The 22,913-nt window shown below is 40.1% G+C and overlaps 1 protein-coding gene across 2 annotated transcripts in view; it reads right to left on the bottom strand.

Annotated features, from left to right (window-relative positions):
- Positions 1-22,913, bottom strand: part of sema3bl (sema domain, immunoglobulin domain (Ig), short basic domain, secreted, (semaphorin) 3bl) — a 65,321-nt gene that overhangs the window by 40,207 nt on the left and 2,201 nt on the right. For both annotated transcript variants that reach the window (XM_034145237.1, XM_034145238.1), the window contains exon 2: positions 2,390-2,550. In XM_034145237.1, the coding sequence (XP_034001128.1) occupies positions 2,390-2,550 (161 nt within the window). The remainder of the gene's footprint in view (positions 1-2,389; positions 2,551-22,913) is intronic.

Raw genomic sequence — 22,913 nt, 5'->3', positions numbered from 1 at the left:
GATACATAAAACGTTTGTTATCTGATCTCAATGGATAAATGTCAATCAGATGACATCATTAGTCGCATATAATTGTTTACTTATTTACTTTCTTTCCAAAACTGAGATGATAAGATCAATTCACAATCTCATTATGGTGCGCTAAGTATGGTACTGAAGCTAAGACGTGGTTAGCCTAGCTTAACATACTGAACTGTAAAGAGTAGAAGTAAGGCTAACAATTACCCTTTCCTAAATATCTGCTGGCACTTTTAAAGCTCATTATTATTATTACTATTTATTACATGGCTTAGTTGAATACTCGATTCTGATTGGTCAATTCAGAACACGTGACACGTTGTTAATCCAGAACAGACAGACCGCTGTCAAGGATTTATTGACCGTTGTTAAGGACGCTCACATCTGCAGAAAGAAGTTCGGTCGATTTAACTACAGTTTGGGCCGAAAAGCAAACTGCATGCAGATCAAGATCACTCCGCTTCGCGTCGGGCTCCTGAACAGCCTGTCGGGTGTTCTTTTCCCCATGATGACCGCCTCGCTGCACATTATCCCTTACATGTTGGTTCATGTTTTCTGTATGGTTTTATGGTGGTTTGTGATGTTGGCATATTTTGAACTTGCATAAGGGAGAATGTAAGGTTAACTGTTTCCTATTGCTGCTTGTCATTTTGCTACGTTTTGACGTTTGGCTCTTCTTCATCTGCCTTCCAGTTTTTAACATTGACCTTAGTTTTCAATTCAACAAGGCAAACAGTTTATATTCATTTTGTTCTTTCTCTTTTCACGGTGAGCGGTGGTTTATGGAAAATTCGGCAGATGTGTGTCATCCTGTAAACCTTTGTTTCATTGAACTGGCATCGTGGATAGATTTCACAATGACTGGCTCTGATAGAAGCCCGGGCATTAAAGGCTCTAACAGCTCACCGTAAACTGGAAAATCAGAAAGCCTCATGTGTGAACCTCAGCCAAGACAGAATGCAGTGAGCATTAAAAAGAGAACAAGGTGGGCTACATCTGGCCCTCTGTTTATATAAATTCCCTGTTCACTTTGTGTCATCACAGTGTCTTTGACCCATGTATAAGCACAGACACACACACTCTAATGCACACACACATACTGCTGCTCTTAGCTAAAGTGCTGCAGCACACCAAGGATTTCTGTAGGAGAGAGTTATTTATGTTCTGCTTACTAAAAACTAGTTCAATGGAACACAGAGTGCATCAAGTGCCCTAGTGGAAATAAAATATAAATGAATGATATATATAATATAGAACATATGGTCTCAGAAATATAATTTCATGGATAATTTGCTCATTTCCCTAATTCTAATGCCTTCTAATAAATGTCTGAAACTCATAAGATACAACTCAAATGTCCCTCAAATCACAGTAAAACTTATATCGGTATAATCTGTGCCACTGAATACATTTGACTAAATATGAATTCAAACTTTATATTAGATAAATTCGATTCGATTTTCCGATAATTGTTAACATACTTGTATCCACTGCCAAAGCATAATAAACCTTATTTAAACAGTTACGTTTCAAAACCAAATATCCAACATCTGCTACAATGAATAGCACAATAACATTCTTCTCTCTCTTTGTAATTCAGAGTCTCAATGTTTGATTACAGTGAAAATGTGCAGGTCTGCAAATAGATCTGATATTTTGAATTAAAAAAATTTCCCAAATTGGGATCAATAAAGTACATATTTTCTTATCGTAATTCATCTCTCGTGTCTCTCTGGCGAGCCAAATAAACTGTTTCTCCTGCAGTATAATCTCTGTGTTGGACAAGCTTCAGTGAGAAAATGTATTTACAGATCAAAACATGGGATTGTTTATATTAGAACATCCCTGTTCAATTAACAATATCTAGAGGTTCAAATTCAATAAAAAGTGCATTTATCCACACATTTCAATGTATAGTGTACATGTAGTCAATTGATATGGGAAATCAAAAAAAGGAACCAAGGAAACAGGTGTGTGATCTATTCCTTTATATCATTTTTTCCCCTGAAGACTGACTGTCTTTTTGTTTAATATTATCAGAACTGAGTTATGATGCAACAGCAGCAATAAAAAATAAAATGGCTGTTCATGTTTGAGTCACAACGTTTATGGCTGATTTATGAGGTACCGAGTGCTTTCACAGATGTTTTGCAAAGAGGGAATTCTGGAAAAACACCAAATGGTACGCCTATCTCTTCAAGTCATATGTTATCTTCGACAGATTGAAACCACTTGAACAGTCACTGCAGTTTAAATCAAAGCGGAATGATGAATGTCCACTGTGCGGTAACTAACCTTTTACAAAACATCAATCACCAGAGCAGAATTAATCAAAAATAACTGATGGATTTACTATTTCCCCAAAGCTCACCTCTTTGGACTCGCTGCTGGTGGGTCCCAGCAGGAGAGAGTACAGGATGTCTTTCCCTCCTAGGAAGAGGCGGTCCCGGTACTCATCGAGGAAGACGGTGGTAAGAGAGAGCTGGCCGTGGTGACCGCTGAAGATAGATGACCTGTTGGTGGACAGCAGGTCTGCAGAGAGAAAGGGGAACATGATGAGCACAAACATATAAACACATTTCCTCTTACATCAGTTTTTGTCAATGCTCTTTTCACAAAACCAAAATTGTTTCTTTTTAGCAACAGCACAAACATCCAAGCAGGGGGGGGGTCAAACAGAGAGAGCAGTGATGAGTTGAAAGTTAATATAGCGATGACACATCGTTTTTTCTGCTCCCTGAAAGGCTTCATCTCTGATGGGTTTAAAACATATTTTGACATTGAAGCCTTCGTGACTATTGGTTGTTGGACCTTGGTTTAATCATTTGACCAGGCTGTCTTTAATCTGACAGCAGACAGTTTACTTTTGCTTTATTGGAAGTGATGTGTAATTTTCTCTACAGTAAAGCAATAATCCCATGAGGAATCTGCTTGTAACATCGCCTTTTGTTCCACTATCCAAATAGGATGTGTCTCCAAACGTACTCTTGTTGCTGCTGTCAACACTTCATTCCTGCACATTAGAGGATGTTACCAGAAAAGATCTACAGCACCACCCAAACAGGAAATGTAAAACATTACTGATTCAAAATATTTTCATAGAATTAAAATAATGCATACAAATCAAAAACATCAAATACATCAAGAATTGTTTTTGGATGTTAAGATGCTAAGGAATCTGAGAACATCTACTGGTGCCTGAAGTGTATGAATTTATGAGCACACACACACGATACACACTCCCATATTAGATAACATGTATCAGTAGGAGAGCAGGAGTCCATCTGCACCTGGCTCTCCTCTCCTCTCTGCCAGAAGCTTCAAAGTCAAAAGTAACAACTCTGCAGGAGTGGTAGAGACCGGGTTGAACACAAGTTCAGCCAGACACGGGTGGCACACACACACACACACACACACACACACACACACACACACACACACACACACACACACACACACACACACACACACACACACACATACACACACACACACACACACACACACACACACAGACACATTCAGCAAGATTGCTGCTTCAAGGCCTCCTTCAGCTTCCAAAATCTTCCACTATCTCAAACAAACTTCTGTTACATCAGAGCATGCTCCTCCCAACTCTTCAAAGACAGTGACCCTACAGTACACGTCAAACAAGGACGCTCCAAGTACAGCTCTGGGGTCAGTTTTAAATGTAATTGGCTCTATTGGCTATAGTAATTATGACCCAAGTGAAGGGGGAAGTCGGGTGACAAAGCATAACGAGCTACAAAGTCCAGAGAAAGTCAGAGTGGATGGACAGATCTAACAAACAATTTCCACTTTCCATGTCCTGTGTCAAACCAAAACTCAACAATGACTTAGTTTAACTTATGTACGAAAGTTTACTTATGTACCTTACTTTCCTTTTTCTCGTACCAAACCACAGCTACTTAACACAGTTATTTAAACCTTAACCACAATCTTTCCCTTACCCTAACCAAGAAGTGACATAAGTCAGTTTTATAACAAACATATTTATTGTAAATCAAACATGATCTATTCTGAAACCTAACCAAAAAGTGTGTTGCCTGATCATAACCCATTATAACACAAGTAACGTCCTGTACAGTATCTCATATAACGTTAACCACTTGTGGAAGTCTCTCGGAGTACCCTTCACATTAAAAAAATAAAGCTGAAGGGGGTACCTAGTGCTTTAAGTTGTCAAAAAGACCTGGCAAGCTGCCGTGTTTGACATATTGGGAGTGAGAACGTGTTGGTTATATGTGCCTCTCATACCTTCCCTTCATGACACTTCTTCTGCATCACCTCTCTCCCTCTCTCTCTGCGTTGGTAACAAGATGAGGAGTGAAATACGTTTGTGAGAAGACGTCTTCGGTATGCCAAACTCTCAGTGGAGCAGTCTTTCAGCTGAATTGGTTTTCCATCTACCTCTCATCACTAGTCTCAGTTTTTCCTCTCTCTCCTTTTCCCTCGGCCCAACACACACTACCTCACACACACGCAGTGAGAAAGTAGGCTCAGTCACTCAGCACTCAGCGAGGGTATTGACTGAGTGAAGCACGGGGGCCTCCTGTACCAGGGACACCTTGTCCATCACTGGGGCCTCGCAGACACACTGATGATCTGTTTTTATTAGACATCTCCGTTTCTCCAACTCATAAGCTTCCACAAACACACACACACACACACACACACACACACACACGCACACACACACACACACACACACACACACACACACACACACACACACACACACACACACACACACACACACACACACACACACATTCAAACAGCCTCACTCTATAGATCACCCTTATTACCTAAACCTTGGGGAGAGCACTTTCAACAGGTTAACACATAATGATGTTTTCTCTGTGTATATACTCCCTAATAGGGTCTTAACAGCAGCCAAATCAAAACCTGACCTACTCTGGTGAAACTCTGTCCTCCGCTGAGGCCGACCCACGTTGTAGCTTGTAAATTGTTGTTACACAAAATCCTCTGAAGACAATGAAAAGGGGAATAATTTTGTAAGAAATAAAAGGCTGTTTGCAAGAGAATAACGAGGAGACACAGGAGTGGGAACACATCAGGGATAGTGTGTAGGGCAGGAGGGAGTTGAAGGAAGTTAGCTAAACACAAGATAAAGATAGAAATGGAAGGGGGGGAGGTGTTTTGGCTTTAGCAGCTGGTAAAAGTCCGAAAATAATGAGTAGAAACAGAGAAAGGCAGGCACAGAAAGCCACGAGACAGTAAGAGAGCATTGATGTGTGATGGATTTATTGGAACTGACAAGGTAAGCATAAAACGTACGAAGCAGAAGGAGAAGAAAAGCTTCAGTATGTTTTACATTAGATCTGTGCCATTGCATCATACACATTTCATACCAAATGTGAAATTCGACAATGAGTGTTTGACGATAGCCAATTAGTTATTTAGATAGAAAGCGAGTTAACACTCAGCACAAATAAAACATAAACACCAACGCACTGACAACACGTTTATGTATGTACAGTAGAGGCCAGATGTTTCAGCTGGAAGGCAGTATTTATGATGACAGCGTAACAGCAGAACATGCAGACATCTCTACACAATGTCTACATCCGCAAGTTCAACCTTTTCCACGTAGTTCTGAACACAACGTCTGTCTGAAGAGTAGGTGATAGAGATGACGAGACTGTATGTTTTTGGTATGTGCTGAGACCTTTAACAGATAGCGTAGGTGTTATATATAATATTCATGCTGCACCTCTTGGTTTTGACAGGAATGATTGCTGAAGATGGATACTGTCAGGTTACTAGGGCATAGTTGTAACCCATGTGTAAGTTTACAAGACATCCAACAAGTCATCTACTGTCAGAAATGTGGGGTCGTATAGTTAAGACGCATTCAGCAGCACTGTCCCAGGTTCAATTCAGGCCAGTATTGATACACTGGTCATGTTTTTGAACTCCTCGCACAGAAAAACCTGTAAAGCCAATCCACAATTCCACACCTAAAAATATGCCGCAAACTTTGTGTATAACAGTAGCTCCAGTCTGGTTTGATATTTTCTAGTAAGCTAATCGAAACATCCCGTCTCTCAGATTGTGGATCGACCCCGGCATCCCTCCTGGCCAGGCACCTTTACTGGAAGTCAAACTCCTTTTTTCTAATCCTGCTTCTCATGCGAATATAGCTTTTGTCGCAATTTAGTAAATGCAAAGGAAAAAAGAAAATCAAATAAAACATGTTAATGGTATTTGAACCTGGGGCAATATTCTCGACCGTTGAAGCTCACGGCAATGTCGTCAGTTGTGTAAATCATAGAGTACTCAATAGATTGACATTTTGACTTGATGGTTAAGCTTATAAAATAGGAACTTTGGTGCTCAGAGCAAAAGGAGCATGGGTGGGCCCAAATAGCATTTAAAATTGATTTCTCTGAGTAATGACCGGCTAAACGCACAAACAACTCTTTTCACTATTTATTTGGGGACTACGTGTGTGTCTCTGCGCCTGTTTTCACTGGTTGTTGACAAGACTGCCAAATATCTGGTTTCCTGTGTACCTGGAGTCATTTATTTCCCCCCCCCTTGCTATCCACACACAAACACAAACACACTCAGAACACTGTTTGATGTCTCTTTCTCTTCTTTCTTTCTACCTCTGTATCTCATAAATCACTCAGAAGTAGACACAACTCTTTAAATGACAACGCACAAAAAAAACACATCCACAGCAGACACACACAAACAGAGGTGAGCTAACAGCTTCCATCTGCAGCTTGTTATCACTCCAGCAGCTCATCGCCTCACTGTGGAAACCACACCACTGTCTCACCTCTCACCAACCCCTCTCTCCCCTGCTGTCAATCCAATCGCCACATATTTTCTGTCTATTCGTTGAACCTCTCTATTCTCCATAATGCTCTGTCTCTTCTGTCCATCCATCTTTAACTTCCTCTCTGGTGTTAGCTTGTCTCCCTTGAAGTCGTGTCTAACGATGTCTTCAATTTCGTCTCTCATGCCAGTCCATTCGTCTTCCTGTCTCTCTCCCCTTTGCAGCTAGATATTTCTCTCCTTTTATCCATCTTGTGTCCAAGGAACCCTTACATCTCTGGATCCCCTCACAGCATCCATAGTTAAACTTCTACATCTGTCTCCAATGTGTCTAGTTTCCCTGAGGGCCCAGTCGACGCTTCATGACAAACAGCATCTGTGCCAAACCGATGCGACGCGCAGGAGAGCATCTGGTTTCACTGTACGTGTCAAACCTCAGCAATCGCATCGTGCCGTCTCAGCCACATCAAACGTATGTATGCAGTAATTCATTCTGGGATTTGTTTACATTGCACATTTTCCACTTAGTCGACGCAAGACCCGCTGTCTGTCAAATCTGAGTCAGACGACACGGACCGTAGACCCTTTGCTTGTTTGCATATTTTTGTTAGGTCTCTAGCTTATATTAACAAAGCTTAAAAAAGCCTTCAGATTAAAAGTGTATAGTGTGATGAAACTGAGGGCTGCATGCATGTGTGCTCTTGGTAAACTAAAATGGCATTTGGAGAGCGCAGACCTCCAGAAAGGGGAAGTAGTAGAGTACAAATACTTCGTTTCTGTACTTAAGTACATTTTTCTTGTGTCAGTACTTTACTCCACTACTTATTTTTCTGACGACTTTTTACTTTTATTTGTACACTTCTTAAATGTTCTAAACAGGCTCGTTACTTTAGTTTTAATCTGCGTTTGGTGGCCTGATCATCATTATTTAGAGTCATTGCGTGCCTATTGATTTTAACACGAACCGTGTATCCTTCATTTCCTGGTCTTCATGAGAACTTTGTCATGTTGCCGTTGTTCAGCATCGAAACATTCATTAGCTAACAATGACATTATTGTTCTATTAATATAAAGGGAGGTCAGGTACTCTTTAAAACAGTTGGTAGTTATGGGGACTTTTTACTTAAGTACATTTCGAAGCCCATACTTCTTTACTTTTACTTGAGTAAAGAAGTTTAGTCAGTACTTCTACTTTTACCAGAGTATTTTTAAACACGAGTATCTGTATTTCTACTTGAGTAAAGGACGTGTGTACTTTTGCCATCTCTGCAGACCTCCACCAACGGTGCATTCACATGCGGTCCCCATTTACCAAATTGTGGAGTTCTTCCAACATCACATGTATTTACAACCTTGAAGTTCTTATGTGTAAACAACATGGACACTGCAAAAAATATGTGTTGGATTTGATCGGTGCATTTTAAATAAAATCTTCCAAGTTTTTGTTCGAATTTGAGCGGTCACCTTTATTTTAAGATTATTCCGACACCTGGAGAGCAGCAAACATTTTAGCAAAAGTCAAACTTTATGTACAACCTAGATGTTTCTTCCTTCTCCCATGCTACACCCTTCAGTTTCATGTCAAATGTAGCCAGTTGTAGGAGACAGACGGACAGATGGAGGGATAGACGGACAGGCAAAAAATAAACTCCTTGTCGCTGGTGAAAAGGGCAAATGTCCAACAAAGTGGTTAAAAAGTCATATTTGCAGTGACAGGTCTGGAAGCATGAGTGAAAGTTGGTTAAAGAGGAGAGACAGAGGAAAATAATTGAGCAGAAAATGAAAAAAGCTCACTTCAAAATCTCATGCTGACATCTCCAATGTACAAATTGGGCACAGGCAGAGTGTAAACGGTTTTAATCCACACTCTCACGCACACACGCATGTATGTAGGCACACACACAATAGTAACAGTGTTAACGTTGGCTCAGTGGGAGAGGAGGACACATCTGAAGCCCATTAGACCCCCTGTGCTACAAAATGAATACCAGAAACACACACATAGACACAGACATACACACACCGTCATGGATAATAAGACCGTGGTTCACCGATTCCCATCCCAGCTGGCAAAACTGTCAATCTCTATCTCTAGATATTTAGCTTTTTGACATTTTGTTATCTCGAGCTCTGGCACACAAACACACTGATCACAAACAAATAAAGACACATTAGACTCATTACACCGCCGACAGACTTCCCAGGGTATCATTAGATCTCGGCTGTATATTGTTGCAGTGAGCCAAGTATTTCTGGAATCTGCCGCATGCACAGAAAACTCATCTCAAAGTGCCTCTACTCCTCTCACCACATCCACTCCTCCTCCACTCCCAGGTGTCATATTCCCTCTCTTCCTCACTTTGTTCAGTATGAGATGTGTATTAGGGATGTCCCGATCCGATCACGTGATCGGGGATCGGAGCCGATCACGTGATTTTCACGTGATCGGGGATCGGGAGAAAAAAATCGGGGATCGGATTTTTTTTTTTTTTTTTTTATAAAATATTTTTATACATTTTATTTAATGTTACAAAACAAAAATGACCATGTTCACGTCTTAAAGTCATCCTGAGGCCTTAGTTTTGGGTTAAAATTACACAACATCATGTATGTGTTGCTTCTTTTGGGCTTGTTTTCATAGACCTGGTTGTTTATTTCTCTCAAATCTGGCAACAGAGTGGGCAGGGCGCAGTGTCTAATAGTAGCAGTAAGCTAACAAGAGGCTACGTTCAGCTGGTGCCTCGGGAGTCGGGACAGAGAAAATGTCAGGAGTTTGGAAGTATTATAAAATTGAAAGCGAAGGCAGTGTAACAGCCAGATGCAATGTTTGCAAGGCGGAGGTTCCGCGTGGTGGAAAGAACAGAGCTACGTTCAACATGACCAATCTAATACAAACACCACCAACAACAACACGACGAGTACACAGCGGCCACTCGGGTAACGGCACTGAAACAACCGACACTTTCAGAGACTTTTAAAAGGAAAGAGAAACTACCCCAGAACAGCCAAGATAGCTGAATTCATCGCGTTGGATGACCAGCCGTTATCTGTTACCTTTGTTTTCCTCTTAATGCATTGCATAAAGATCGGATCGGGAAAAATCGGTATCGGCAGATTGTCAAAATCAAATGATCGGAATCGGATCGGGAGCAAAAAAAGGTGATCGGGACATCCCTAATGTGTATTAGAGCTTGACAAATTACCTGCATTATGTATGTCTTTCTTTCTGACCATTACTTTTTCATACTCACTATTGTATGTAAAGAAAAAGAAGAAAATGCTGGCGTTACTGTACTATCCCTATCCTATGTAGTATTTAGATCACATCTGAAAAATGAGTGTGCAGAAGTTTAAGAAACATTACTGTATTCATGTTTATTTGTGGAGAATACTGTATGTTAGACATTAATCGTTAATATATTTAATATTTTTTAGCCTGCTAGCGTTTTTCTTTGGACAGAATCCTTTCGTTTGTTGACACAAGGCTGTTTATGTAAAAATATTTTGCGGACAGTTTTGGGAAAAGTCCAGTGACCTATACATAGCAAATCAGCTTTTAATTGTGTATTATTATTTATAAATGGTCACATGCTTTTTTAAATTGTTCTGACCAAAATAAATAAGGAATTACATGTAATTAAGCAATTTATTATCAATAGCGCAAACATAATATAGAAAAATAGGTCCTTTTTCTTCTACGCTGGAATCATTGAGTTTCTTTCTGACGTCATGTAAATTACAAACATGTTCCCATTTCCATTCATTTCCATAGTTCTCTAGAAATTCACAGCTATTAGACTCCTGTTATCTGTGTTTCCTTTGTTTAAACTCACAGGGAAGTGTCCTGGCAGTGATACCAGATAATTTATGACAGAGTAAATCCTGGGATTTCCTGCCAACCTGTTACTGCTCCTCACTGGAGATGTCACTTCACAGCTCGCATTCTTTACACACTTAATCATGTGATAAAGCCATGGGAAATGCAATGTGCGATTACAGGCGAATTGAGATTTCCTTCTTTCTTTGATAAACACACACACACACACACACACACACACACACACACACACACACACACACACACACACACACACACACACACACACACACACACAGTCTCAGGATGCCTATCAGACTTGCTGTTACCCGATCTTCCTTCCTGGGCCAATCAAAACACAGCGGAGGGTGTTACATCATCACCCTCGATCCTCATCAACCCTCACCCCCGCTGCTTCCCTTCCTCCCTCATTTCATCATCTCTCCCTCCGCTCTTCCTCTCCTTATCGTCCTCCCTCCCTGACGGCCAGTTGCTTTCTCTCGATCCATCTTTACTGTTCGTCCACTTTCATCCTCTTTTCCTCCCCGTTTTTAATCCACCCTTACTCCATTACTCACCCCAACCACACACCTCCCTCTCACTTGATCTTTTCTTCATCCCTGCTACTTTCCTCTCTTAATCTCAACTTTCCTCCCTTTGCATCACAAATCTCCCTTTCTCACTTCTTCCTCATCCTTGCTCCATCGTCATTCCTAACATGTTAAGGCCCTGACACACCAAGCAGTCACCAGAGAACTCGCCAACGCCGACACCGACTGTTGCGTCGCCGTGTTCTCCTGCGTCTTGGCCATGTGTCGCACTGGAACACACCGCAAAGACTTCAGCCGAGCACGTACGAACTGCGCATGCGTGAGTGGCAATAACTATCCTAACCAGCAGGCGCCGGTAGTGTGTATTCGTCATTCAAAAGAGGCAACAACCGGAAGACAGAGAAGAAGAACAGACTGCGTGATCTAAACAAACAACAAATAGCGTGTGCATTCCATTTTCACTCTCGTCCATCGAAAACATGTTTCGTGCGGTACTGGAGCTATCAGCCATTGGAGTGTTGCTTGTGGAAGACATTCTCAAGCAACCGTTTCGCTTCTCATGCACTGATTCGCTAGCTGAACAGCCAATCAGAGTGATTTCTTTGTCCGACTGCCAAATAAATCAACATGTTGAATCGGCCGTGCGTCGGCCATGAAAGGCCAAATAAGGCGTGTCACAGCCGACACACCAAATTGAGTTTGGGCGACAGGGCACGCTTCGTCGTCCGACTAACGAAAACGGCCGATTTCGGCCTGGTGTGTCAGGGCCTTTACAGTATATTTCTCCCCAAAGAAGGTCCAATGCTATTTTATTCCTTCTTGAACTCCAGTCTTTTATTATTTTACTCCCGTCCCTCACTCCCTCTGCATGTTATCTGACGCCTCCAGCTATCTATAAAAGTTTCTGTTGGCTCGGTTTCTTTATTATTTGTTTCAATTTATATGAAAACTATTGATTTTTTTAAACATAAAATGACATGTGTATTAGTTTATCTGTTATTTGTGGAGGAAATTCCACTTAAAAAACAGAAACAACCTGGTTGGCAAGAAATGAACAAATAATATAAGTTTTAAAGCAAAGTTGTGTTATTTGTTAATTTCTTGCCAACCAGGTTGTTTCTGTTTTTTAAGTGGAATTTCCTCCACAAACTTGGCGCTGCGAGCAGGGTCAGACTACTGGCGGGGACTCCGAAGAGAACAGACGGCCAACTTAATAGGAAAATTCCTCCCTATCCGGTGAGAAGCTGAACTCGGAAGGAGGACCCGACCAGAGCTCTGATCCGGATTTAAGGGAAAGCCTGTGTGGTAAGACAAGAATAAATAATACTTTTCTTTGTTCAAAAATAATTTAACAGAATTACTGTAAGTATAGTACCGGGAACTCTTTTTAGACAGACGTGTCTAAAAGATTATTGTAGTGGTTATCTGGTGGATCTGGTTAAAACTGGACCAGATTTTGTTCATCTCACAAGAGGCAAAATAATTATAGAGAGATAATGGGTGGTTTTAACAGTACAACTATGTCTGAGGATGATCTTAGTCCAGCACCAGTCTTCTCCTCAATAATGCAAACAATGTTTGACAGAGTCAACGATAGTCTAAAACAATTTAAAAAGTGGGAAGATTTGGGTTTTCCAAAAGATGGCAGCTTCAGTTTAAGACAACTGGATGCATAGAAATGAAAAATGATAGAAAAAGAGAAGACCATAATAAATATAATAATACAATTCAATAACGTGCTTTAACAACTAGGTGTCCCTTTCTATCAGCTGTGCACCGTTATGGTGTAAATACAGCCTATCTACCAATTGGATCAAATATAAAAGTCAGCCGAATTAGTATTGATACTGCAAGGAGACGTATTGTGTGAAAATAAATGTAAGATGTTGTTTAATTGCTGATATATTTATGATCCACGTCAAGTTTTCAGTTTTGGCGGCAGTGCTTCCTGTTTGTCCAGAAGTCTTCTCATCAGGGCTCTATAAATACAGAACTACGGCAGATATGTAATATTTAATGCAGCCGAACCGTGTATTACAATGCCGTTATGTGATGACCTCCAAAGAGAAAAGCAAGCACACTCGGAATAAAGTATTATTTTATTTAAAAAAAATGTTTTCATGAACGCAAGCTGTTGCCTGGCAATGCAATCGCACAACGTCACGTCCGTTAATTTTACAACGACACACATGGATTAACATCGATTTAATACATTAATGTAGCCTTTGTTTCTGCTAAAAGAGGTGTCGACCAGCTGGGGCAACAAGAAAATCGGCCAAATCGAGTGTGACTATTACAAAATAAATCATTATTATATTAATATTGACAATAACAACCGACCGTCATGATAGAGGATTTGCTTGGCATTTCCGGGTATTTCTCCACTGGCTGGGCCATGTTAACAGTACTGTGTAACTGTCACGTTTGAAGGGACGAAATCGTGACATCTTCACGTCTCCCAGCATGGTAGATCGTCACATGTTCACGTCTTGCCGTGATACCGGGTTGCTCCTCATTCGTACCATTGACAGATCCATCACAACCCAAATGACATCCCTAACTGAACAGTTCCCACTTCTCAAAGACTTTGAACATACACATGACAATTTTCCAGTATCTGACTGGTTACCTCCATATCATGACGAATCTGGCATCGACATAATGAGTTAGACTAACTATTTCCCTTGGCCCAACTACTAATACATAAAATGTCTATTTGCATTTTACTTACCCTTTTTATCAGTGTATGATGTGTTTATGTAAAACTCTTGAAATGTATTCACTGATGTGATGATAAATTGTGGTGGTCCGGCCAAAGGGGAAATTGTTGTAGAAATGTATCATTAAGTCTAATTTAATCATAAGTATTACTGTAACTTAATTATCTGTTTATTTCCCACGGATTGAATTCACATCTAGCCTCTAATTTCAACTTCCTTAGAACAGACAAAAGTCTTTGTCTACAACCATTGGTTTGTAATTAACATGTATGTGAGTTAAACCGTCTGGCCAAATGTTTTGCTGTATGTAAGTTTCAACCGTCTGGTCAACACTTCTTGTAATGCAAATTCGCTTGCTGAGGACCTTCCCCTTCTCTCCTTCTGTAGTATATAAAGTGTTGTGTCTCGTCAAATGTGTTAGTTATGTTTATGTATTTTGTCTGTCATTTCCTGTTTTATTTTGTACTTACCTTTTGTCTCTCATTTTAGGCCCTGTTTCTTCCTCCCCTTGTGTGTTTTCCCGCCTTCATCAGTGTCTGCCCCGCCCCTGATTGTTTCCACCTGCTCCCACTCACCTCATGTTTAAATAGTCCTGTCTCTCCCCTGTCCTGTGTCAGTTCGTCTTGTTTGTTTCCCCGAATGGTCGTGCCATGCCTCAGCTCAGAAAGGATCGCTTTCTTTGTCAGGTTTTGTTTTGTGGTTAATTTTGTAGGTTTAAGTTTTTCTTAAAGTTCTCTTTTTTGTTATGCTTAGTTTTTTCCTCCTTGTGAGCGCTTTTTGTTTATGCCAGTAACTACTCTGTTGAGAGGGATTATCTGATCTTTGGAATTAAAAATACATTTGGTTACATTCAAGACTTTGTCTCTGGGTCGTGCATTTGGGTCCATCAGTTTGTGTCGGGGTCCTGACATAAAGTGTTTGTATTTTCTGTTGTATGGGGTCTGATCTTGTACTAACTTATTGGTGCAAGACTCTGTCCTTTCAGCTGAAATAGATTAACTCTGTTAAATGCTTTTGACTTTTATTGACTTTATTAAATAACACGACTTTTTCCCAGCAAATAAGTCGTTGGCTCGGTTACTTTGTGGGAAATATTTGAATGTTAAACAAGAGCTGGTTTCAAAATAAAATCAGTGATGATAAAAGGATAAGGTTTCTATCGGAGATAAAGATGAATAGCTCTATAAAGATGAACAAATGCAATACCATAAGATATCTATAAAGAATAGGGTGTTTTAGATCGAGATAGTGTGGCTATATACACAAATAACAAAGATGATTTGTTTTAAAACAGATAAATGATCTAATTAAACTCGTACGGCTGTCTTGTGGCTGTCTAATAGATACATCAGTCCACGGTAGGGTTCTGTGTGCTCAGCACTTCCTGTCAGCAGCTTGAGTGGAACTAATTGATTGCGTTTGTTTCAGGGTGGGGGTGGGGGGTGTGAGGCACCTCGGTGTGCATCCTGCATTGGGGAGGGTTCCCATCGTTTCAACACTTTACATTGGTTCTGAGCCAAATGGTGGGACACTGTAGAGACATGTGAGAAGAACCCTCTTTGAGTGTGTGTGTGTGTGTGTGTGTGTGTGTGTGTGTGTGTGTGTGTGTGTGTGTGTGTGTGTGTGTAATCACTCTAGCCCTCTGTTTTTCTTTCTTTGTGTGCTTGCTGCTCTCTGCAGGAATATCCAGCTGCACTTCTGTGTATGTAATGCCTGGTAATCCTTTAATGTGTCCAGTAAAAAAAATACACGAGCAGACTGGAAGATGTTTATCCATCTCATGGAGAGATGTTTCTTTCTCTAGTAGGAACAGTATGACTTACTATAAAACACTGGCAAGGCATCTTTCGTTCCAAAAGACTGACCCAGCATGCACTTGGTGGTAGGTGACCAAACGAGGCCAAATTCAACATTAGTCCAACTGAGCATAACGTTTTCACAAGGTGTTATTGTGAGGCTGTGATTTGTTGAGAGTGTTAAAAGCTTTTTGTGCACATGAACGGCAGAGGATCATGTGAGTTAAAATAACTTGCATACTTCATTTGCTCTTGTTTTCAATATTGATGCTGTCGTAACACTGTTTCAACTATTTTTCAAGCTTAGTTTCCCAAAAGTGATTGAACCACTTATTTGCGCATTATGCATATGTTACAGGTATGGTGTTTGCTAAAATCAGTAAATGATGTTGAAATGGACAAAAGACAGCTCACAGAGAAATTTGATGATACATCCCCCTATTCTGTTAACCTGCCAAACCTAAGGAAATTGGGTACAGATATACAGTTGGACATCAGATAACTTACCAGAAATAACTAATGACAGTCCAATCAGACCACAACTGTACTGTTTTGTGTATTGCCAATTATAAAATGCTAGAATACCAACTTATAGAGTAAACATTGTACTCATTAAACCTGCTTAACAGCTGAGTCCTAGCATTAAGATTGTGAGCCTGCTTCCATGCTAACATCAGTATTTAGTTCCTCTGGGCATCAGAACAGCCTTACAGAAGTGCTGACATGTAAACTCTAAGTCTTTTTTCTTATTTAACCATGATAATAATCATTCCCCTACTTTAGCCAACTACATTAAATGTTCCTTTTGCCTTTAGTAGACAGAGGAGACACAGGAACCGGGTATACACTGTAAACACATGATAACATATTTTAAGCGATGACACTAAAGGAGTTTGAAGAAAGTAAATCAAATCAAAAGGTAATGTTGCTGGGACCAGAATGGAAATAAGAAAGAAACACTGGGTGTGGCAGAGTGTAGAAAGTTTAGAGAAATAATTGTTCAGGACTTGAACCCCCCTTGATGAACATTCACTGCTGGGAAGTGTAATGCTCATGGTAAAATAATGGCATATCAGTGTAGATAACGGGGTTGATTTTGGCTGGCTTCAAAAGCACACGCACTAACATCTTATTTTTAACTTGGCCATGCTAGTCAAACAAAAGTGAATATACAAAGATTTCCCAAAGCAGGAGATACAGGATACTCCCTCTATGAAGAAATACACACATACATGGAGACACACATATCCTCCGTAGCTCCCGAGTGTAAGTGGAGTACTTCTAATCTACATGGCAGATGGTCAAAGCCACATTGTTGAGCCTTGAACCTTCAGCCTTTTCTCTTCAAAGGGACCAGTGTCCTCCTGCCTTCAGGTTAGCCTCTTCCTCTTATCCATCCATCTGTCTTTCTTTCATCTCACTCATCTTCTTCTCCACCCTTTCAACCTCCTCCTGTCTTTTCCTTTTCATTTCCTTAGCCTTGCTCTGTCTTCCTTTTTCATCCATGTTTCTCTCTCTACCACGGTAACATGCCGTCTTTTCATGCTTGCTTTTCCTGGATCCATCATGGTTTCCCTCTACATTCAAAGATCTTTAATTCATTACTTCCCTCGGTTTACCCTCTGTCCTTTTCTCTCTCTGTTCTTAGAAATTCATTGATGTTTCCTCTCTTTCATGGACATTCCCCACTTCCATTCAACGTTCAGCCCGTTGATTCCTGCCAGCTTTGGGGCGCATGTTTTATTTCACGGTGCAGTCCTGGTTCAGGCAGTCAAGCCATGTAAAGGCCTGTGTGCACTGACCTTCAAGGGCAATCCCATGTTTATCTGGACATGTTTCGTCGGAAAACTAAGCTTTTGAATCTACCGAAGGTTTATCAGTCTTTCCTTGGACTTCAAGGGATGTGGAAGGTGTTGCACTCATCGCCCGCGCTTGTAGTATCGTGTATCAAGAGGCAGTCCATTAATTCTCTGTTCAATGGACTTTTTATGAGTAAAGCTATATCTTAAAAATGTACAAGAACGACGTAAACTTTTATTAGGTACTTACTCCCTGTGATTTCCCTTCCTTTTCTTTGGAACTCAGCCCAGTTTTTAAAAAGGTTAATTCCTTACTTTAAAGAGGATGCTAGTATGCATTCCTCAAATAGGAGTCAAGGCCTTGGCAAACATGGGGCGTGACGAATTAACAACACGGAAATAGATGTAAAACCTCATTCTTAAGAGAAAATGTTATGGATTCAACATCATTCTCTTCATTTCTTTTGTTTCGTTTTAGCAAACTGTCAGTGAATTTGAGTTCCCTCTGGTAGCGCCGCAGTGAATGTGTCTAGGGCTTTTAGTCTCAAAGGTAAAAAAAAAAGGAGTGGATCTGGTGTGCACTGCCTAGGTTGAAAGGAGAAATAAAGTGTTCTGACCTGGTTTGAACCACAGAGCCTCGGTCTTGTTGTTACTTGAAAAGTGCAACATAACTTCACCAGTGTAGTATACAGTACACCATGTCTGTCACACAAATGTTAAGTAAACGTATGTTTCATTTGCGGCAAGTAAGTATTGATGACAACAAATAAAAATACTTATGTGGGGTCCTGTGGTTTTTCCAAAATTATTTAGTTGCCTCTTTCGTTAATGGAGACAACAAATTTGAACTATCATCGTTACTGGTTCATTTCCAATCTGCTCTACGAGAAACGAGCCTCACCTATAATGTAAATTCTTTTTAAAGAAAATGGTTCAGCATAGAAACATCAAGGACAGATGTTTTCATCCAGTGTTTAGCAAGGATTTCTAATGAAAATGTTTTCTTATTTTGGACATCTGTTTGGCTTTCTGACGTATAAATGATTTGCTTCAGCGCCCCTAACTGTCTATTTTCTTCGTAGGCTGTTTTATCTTCCTTTGCCTCCTCTCCATCTTTGCTCTCTGATCTGGCTTTGTGTTTATCTCAATCCTTTTTCCAGCTTCTCATCTCGCACACATTTACTGTCAAACCCCCCCCATGCCTCCATCTGTGTGCTGTCTGTGATCTGGCCAAGCCGACATCTGAGAGTTGTCACATGTGAGACGCTGTTGACACGACACACAAGTGACACCTTGAGACACACAGATGTCTGGATCAAATGCAATGGCACTCTCTTGCTCTTTGACGAACAATCACACACAGTTAACTTCAAAAACACACACACACACACCCACACCCACACACACACACACACACACACACACACACACACACACACACACACACACACACACACTACAAAGGCTCAGTCCACACAGATTATACTACATCTGCAATAAATCTCCTTTTCCTTCACACACATTCACATTTTGCACTTCATACATAACACCTACACAAGCATTCACTAAAAAGGCTTTGCAGATCAAAACGCCAACACACTAACACCTCCACACACAAAGATATCTGTATCCAACATCCTGTGCCATTCTCTTTTCTCACACACACACACACACACCCTCACATCATGCCCGCGGTGTCAGAAACATGCAGTGTGTTTCCTCTGTCAGCAGGTTCACATACCAGACAGAAAGCCTCTTAACGGTGTCTCCTCAGCCTCCAAACTAAATATTGGGATATTAATGGACAAAGCACTTCTGTGCCGCTTCCATTACACTATGTATGTAGAATATTACATAAAATGACACTAACTAAATATATTTTATATTCATGACGGGTCTTAAAATAATGATATCTCATCTCTTGTCACTAAGTAAAGAAAAGCATGTATTAGTTATCATTTTATATTTAAACCACAATTCTGAGGTACAGTAATAAGCACAGTGGATATGTTTTGGTTGATGGTAATGAAGGTTGATTATTACTCCCTTGATGTGAAATGTATTTTTTTTAATAACCGCATGTGTCGGAGTTGGTATCCCCCTCATACTTTGGCCAATCCCCAGCAATCAAAATACAAACTTTGTTTTATATATCTTGTGACTATGTGATATAGAAGCCTATGTTTTTATACCTAATAAGATGACATCTTTGTCAAACTTACAATAAACTTTAACTGCAACAAGAACAGGAAACTGTGTCTCGTGCAGTTGCCAAGTTATGGAGTGTGTCTTTAATATACAGAAGAAAGGAATGATAGCGGTTTTGTTATAATAGCAATAATATATTGATATTGCAATATTAGAGTAGATATCCGACACTCACTCAGTATTCCTTATATGAAACACACCAACCATGCAATCCTAATTGAGTAATCTATACCATGATAGACTCTGATTAAAATACTTGACAGACAATGAAATGCCATTATAAGGGGGTTAAAGTGAATCATTTTGGGGACACGATTCCTTGATACAAAACTTTTGAAACATTTCGCTAACATTAGGTTGCCACTGCCTTCGCTTAAAAGCCTTATGAGCTTGTTAAACTACGATTACAGATATCAATAAAGGGTTCAACCTTTTACCTGGACCAGGACTTTTCTTTCATTGCAGTTTTCATTATCTTTTAAACAAATTGGACTCTTGTTCATGTTCTGTAAACTTTTGAAAATTGGCTTGTGAGCCTGCAGGGTTAAACTGCCATGACTCTTTTTCAAGGAATTACACAAACATTTGAGATTCAAACACATGTCAACCATTATTAAAACATTAAAACCTCTAAAACCCTATTTTCTGTCCAATATTTCTTAGAGCCAAAGCTTATATACTTCCTAATAAAAGAACAAGAAGGCTTGGTTAGAAAAACCTTAAAGTTTATCTCTTTTGCTTCCTCTTTGTCTTTCCTTTGCTGGGTTTTAGATCAGTACAGAGGTCTGGGAGCACTTACTGAACTCAGGAAAGCCAGGAGAGAGGAAAAGTGCAATGAACCAGCTATTACATGGAGCAGGGAGGGAGTGATGGATGAAAAATAATGGCAAAAGAAAAGAGCTGAAAGATGAAAGGATGGAAGACGCCCTACATTTCAGCAGCTTGGGAGTCTCCAACAGACTCCCGGTGACAGATTACCCCGCTCCGCCTAAGAACAACTAACACCCGTCTGAATGTGCGCATCTGGGCTACGCTGAATGAGAAAAAAAACTCATTAATTCACAGGCTGTAAGTGAAAACAAACACAACCCTTCACTCTGAGAACTAATGCAATCTGATCATGATAGGACGCTGGTGTGTGTGTGTTGGGGTTCTCAAGTGCCCCCTGTCTTTGGTGAGACAAAGTGAATATTGTATTAGATGGAGTGTGTGTCTAAAGTCAGTGTGTGTTTCTGTGTGAGCGAGCACAAACATAGATGGAGGGAATTGAAATGAATAAGTGAAGCAGGCTGAAGAGAGAGGAAGACAAATCAAAGACATACATAGACACATAGAGAAAGGCAAAGAGAGATGCATGATGGGAGGTTGGTATAGACGCTTGGCAGAGGGCTGGGAGTGCAGTCAACCACACAGACATCGCATACCTCAACGCCTCAATGTCACCCCCAGTACACACATGATCACACAAGAACACACACACATTCTCACTTTGTTGTCAGGAGTTATAATTGCAAATTAGGTTGAAAAACAAACATGAACCGGAATTGTGTCTTTATGTTTGCTATGATCATAAACAAATATAGCAATAAAAGAAAATCAAATCATTCATAAAGTTAGGAAGTGAAAAACGATAAAATACTGATTTTGTTATTTGTTAGTCAAGAGAGGTTAAAGTCTTCCATAACTATAGAAAATGCAATATTTTTGGGTGAAAAGCAATTTTTCTTCCCCAAAAGATATGGATTTCTTTTAGCATTTAAATGAATATATTAAAACGTGTATTGAGGACCTATTTCATTGTGAAATAAAGTGATTTTATGTTGAAAGGCTTTGGAAATGTTTAATAAATGTCTGATAAGATTCAATCTCCATCCAATTACATAGATGGACTTAAATGGCTAAATCAATGTTGAATGGGATGTTTAAGGTAAACATACAGAGTACTGGATTGAATTGTAATAGTTCGGAGGTAAAATGGCCTACTTCCTGCTTGACCTTCCACTAATTGATTGAAATGAGATAATGACAGCTTTTCCTGTCGCCAAATTACCTCTACATCCTCCGGGGAATACAAACACCCTCCAGGCTTCTCCGTGTTATAATGAAAGAGCAAGCGATAGAGGAAGAGACACACAAACAGGGGGAACGCTGAGGTTAGGAGGAGGAATGAGAAATGAGACTAAAAAAGTGAGAAGATAAGAAACATGGAGACGTATGGAACGATTTACCGGGGAAAGACAAACAAGAAAAAAAGAGAATTGAGCCGAGGGGGAAATTATGTAAAACGGGGCAAAGAGTGGGATCAAATCTGAGGTCATCCCGACAGGAAGAAACTTGTTGGGCACTAATGAGAATCCTATAGGCACAATTTCTTCCCACACTCCTCGTGAAGCTGGCAAAATGAGAGCAATTTTCCGATGGCAAGTAATGAAGAAAAACTGGTTTTATATGGTGCTTTTTATTGCTAGACCAAAGTGAAAATTGATCTCGGAAAGCTTTGAAAAGGGGGGCTCTGCAGAGTAAAGTGCTGTGACTCACAACCTTGGGCACGGATTTTTTCCACTTATAGTGTTTGCCCAGGGCCTGACTTTGTTTGTTCAATAACTGAGGCTCACTCTGTATACTCAATTATGTTGCAGGATTTTCTGAATATTATCTCTTAAAGATCAAGACACCATTCAGTAAATGTATGGCAAGGTTAAAACATTTAACATTGAATCACAAGACATTATGTAGTGATTTAACTATAACATCTAATTAGGATGGAGAGGTTTAAAAAAAAAAAAAAAATTACATTTTTGTAACGCCCATTAACCAACATACAACAACATACTAACAATTTTGCTATTGGTCCTAAGGTGGTTCATTTGTATCTGTGAGTGTCACAAGAGGCAAGGCTATAGGGTCAATCTAATTACAAAGGTTAATCCCCATGTCCGCATCAATATGCTCAGCAAACTTCATGGCAATCTATTCCTATGAGATATCTTTTGTGCAAGTCCATGTTTTTGGCCTCAAGGTGGTGGTGAAAGAGGGAAAGCTCGAAAACTGTTCATCCTCTGGGGACCAGGAATGTGTTCAGAAAATGTCATGGTGATGTGTCGGATACATTTATATTATATTATAAGTGCACATTTTGGCCTGATGGTGTCACTAGATAAAAGGTCAGGGGT

Source organism: Trematomus bernacchii, unplaced genomic scaffold (genome assembly GCF_902827165.1).
Source record: "Trematomus bernacchii unplaced genomic scaffold, fTreBer1.1, whole genome shotgun sequence".
Classification (NCBI taxonomy): Eukaryota; Metazoa; Chordata; class Actinopteri; order Perciformes; family Nototheniidae; genus Trematomus; species Trematomus bernacchii.
This window is presented reverse-complemented; position numbering and strand designations above follow the sequence as displayed.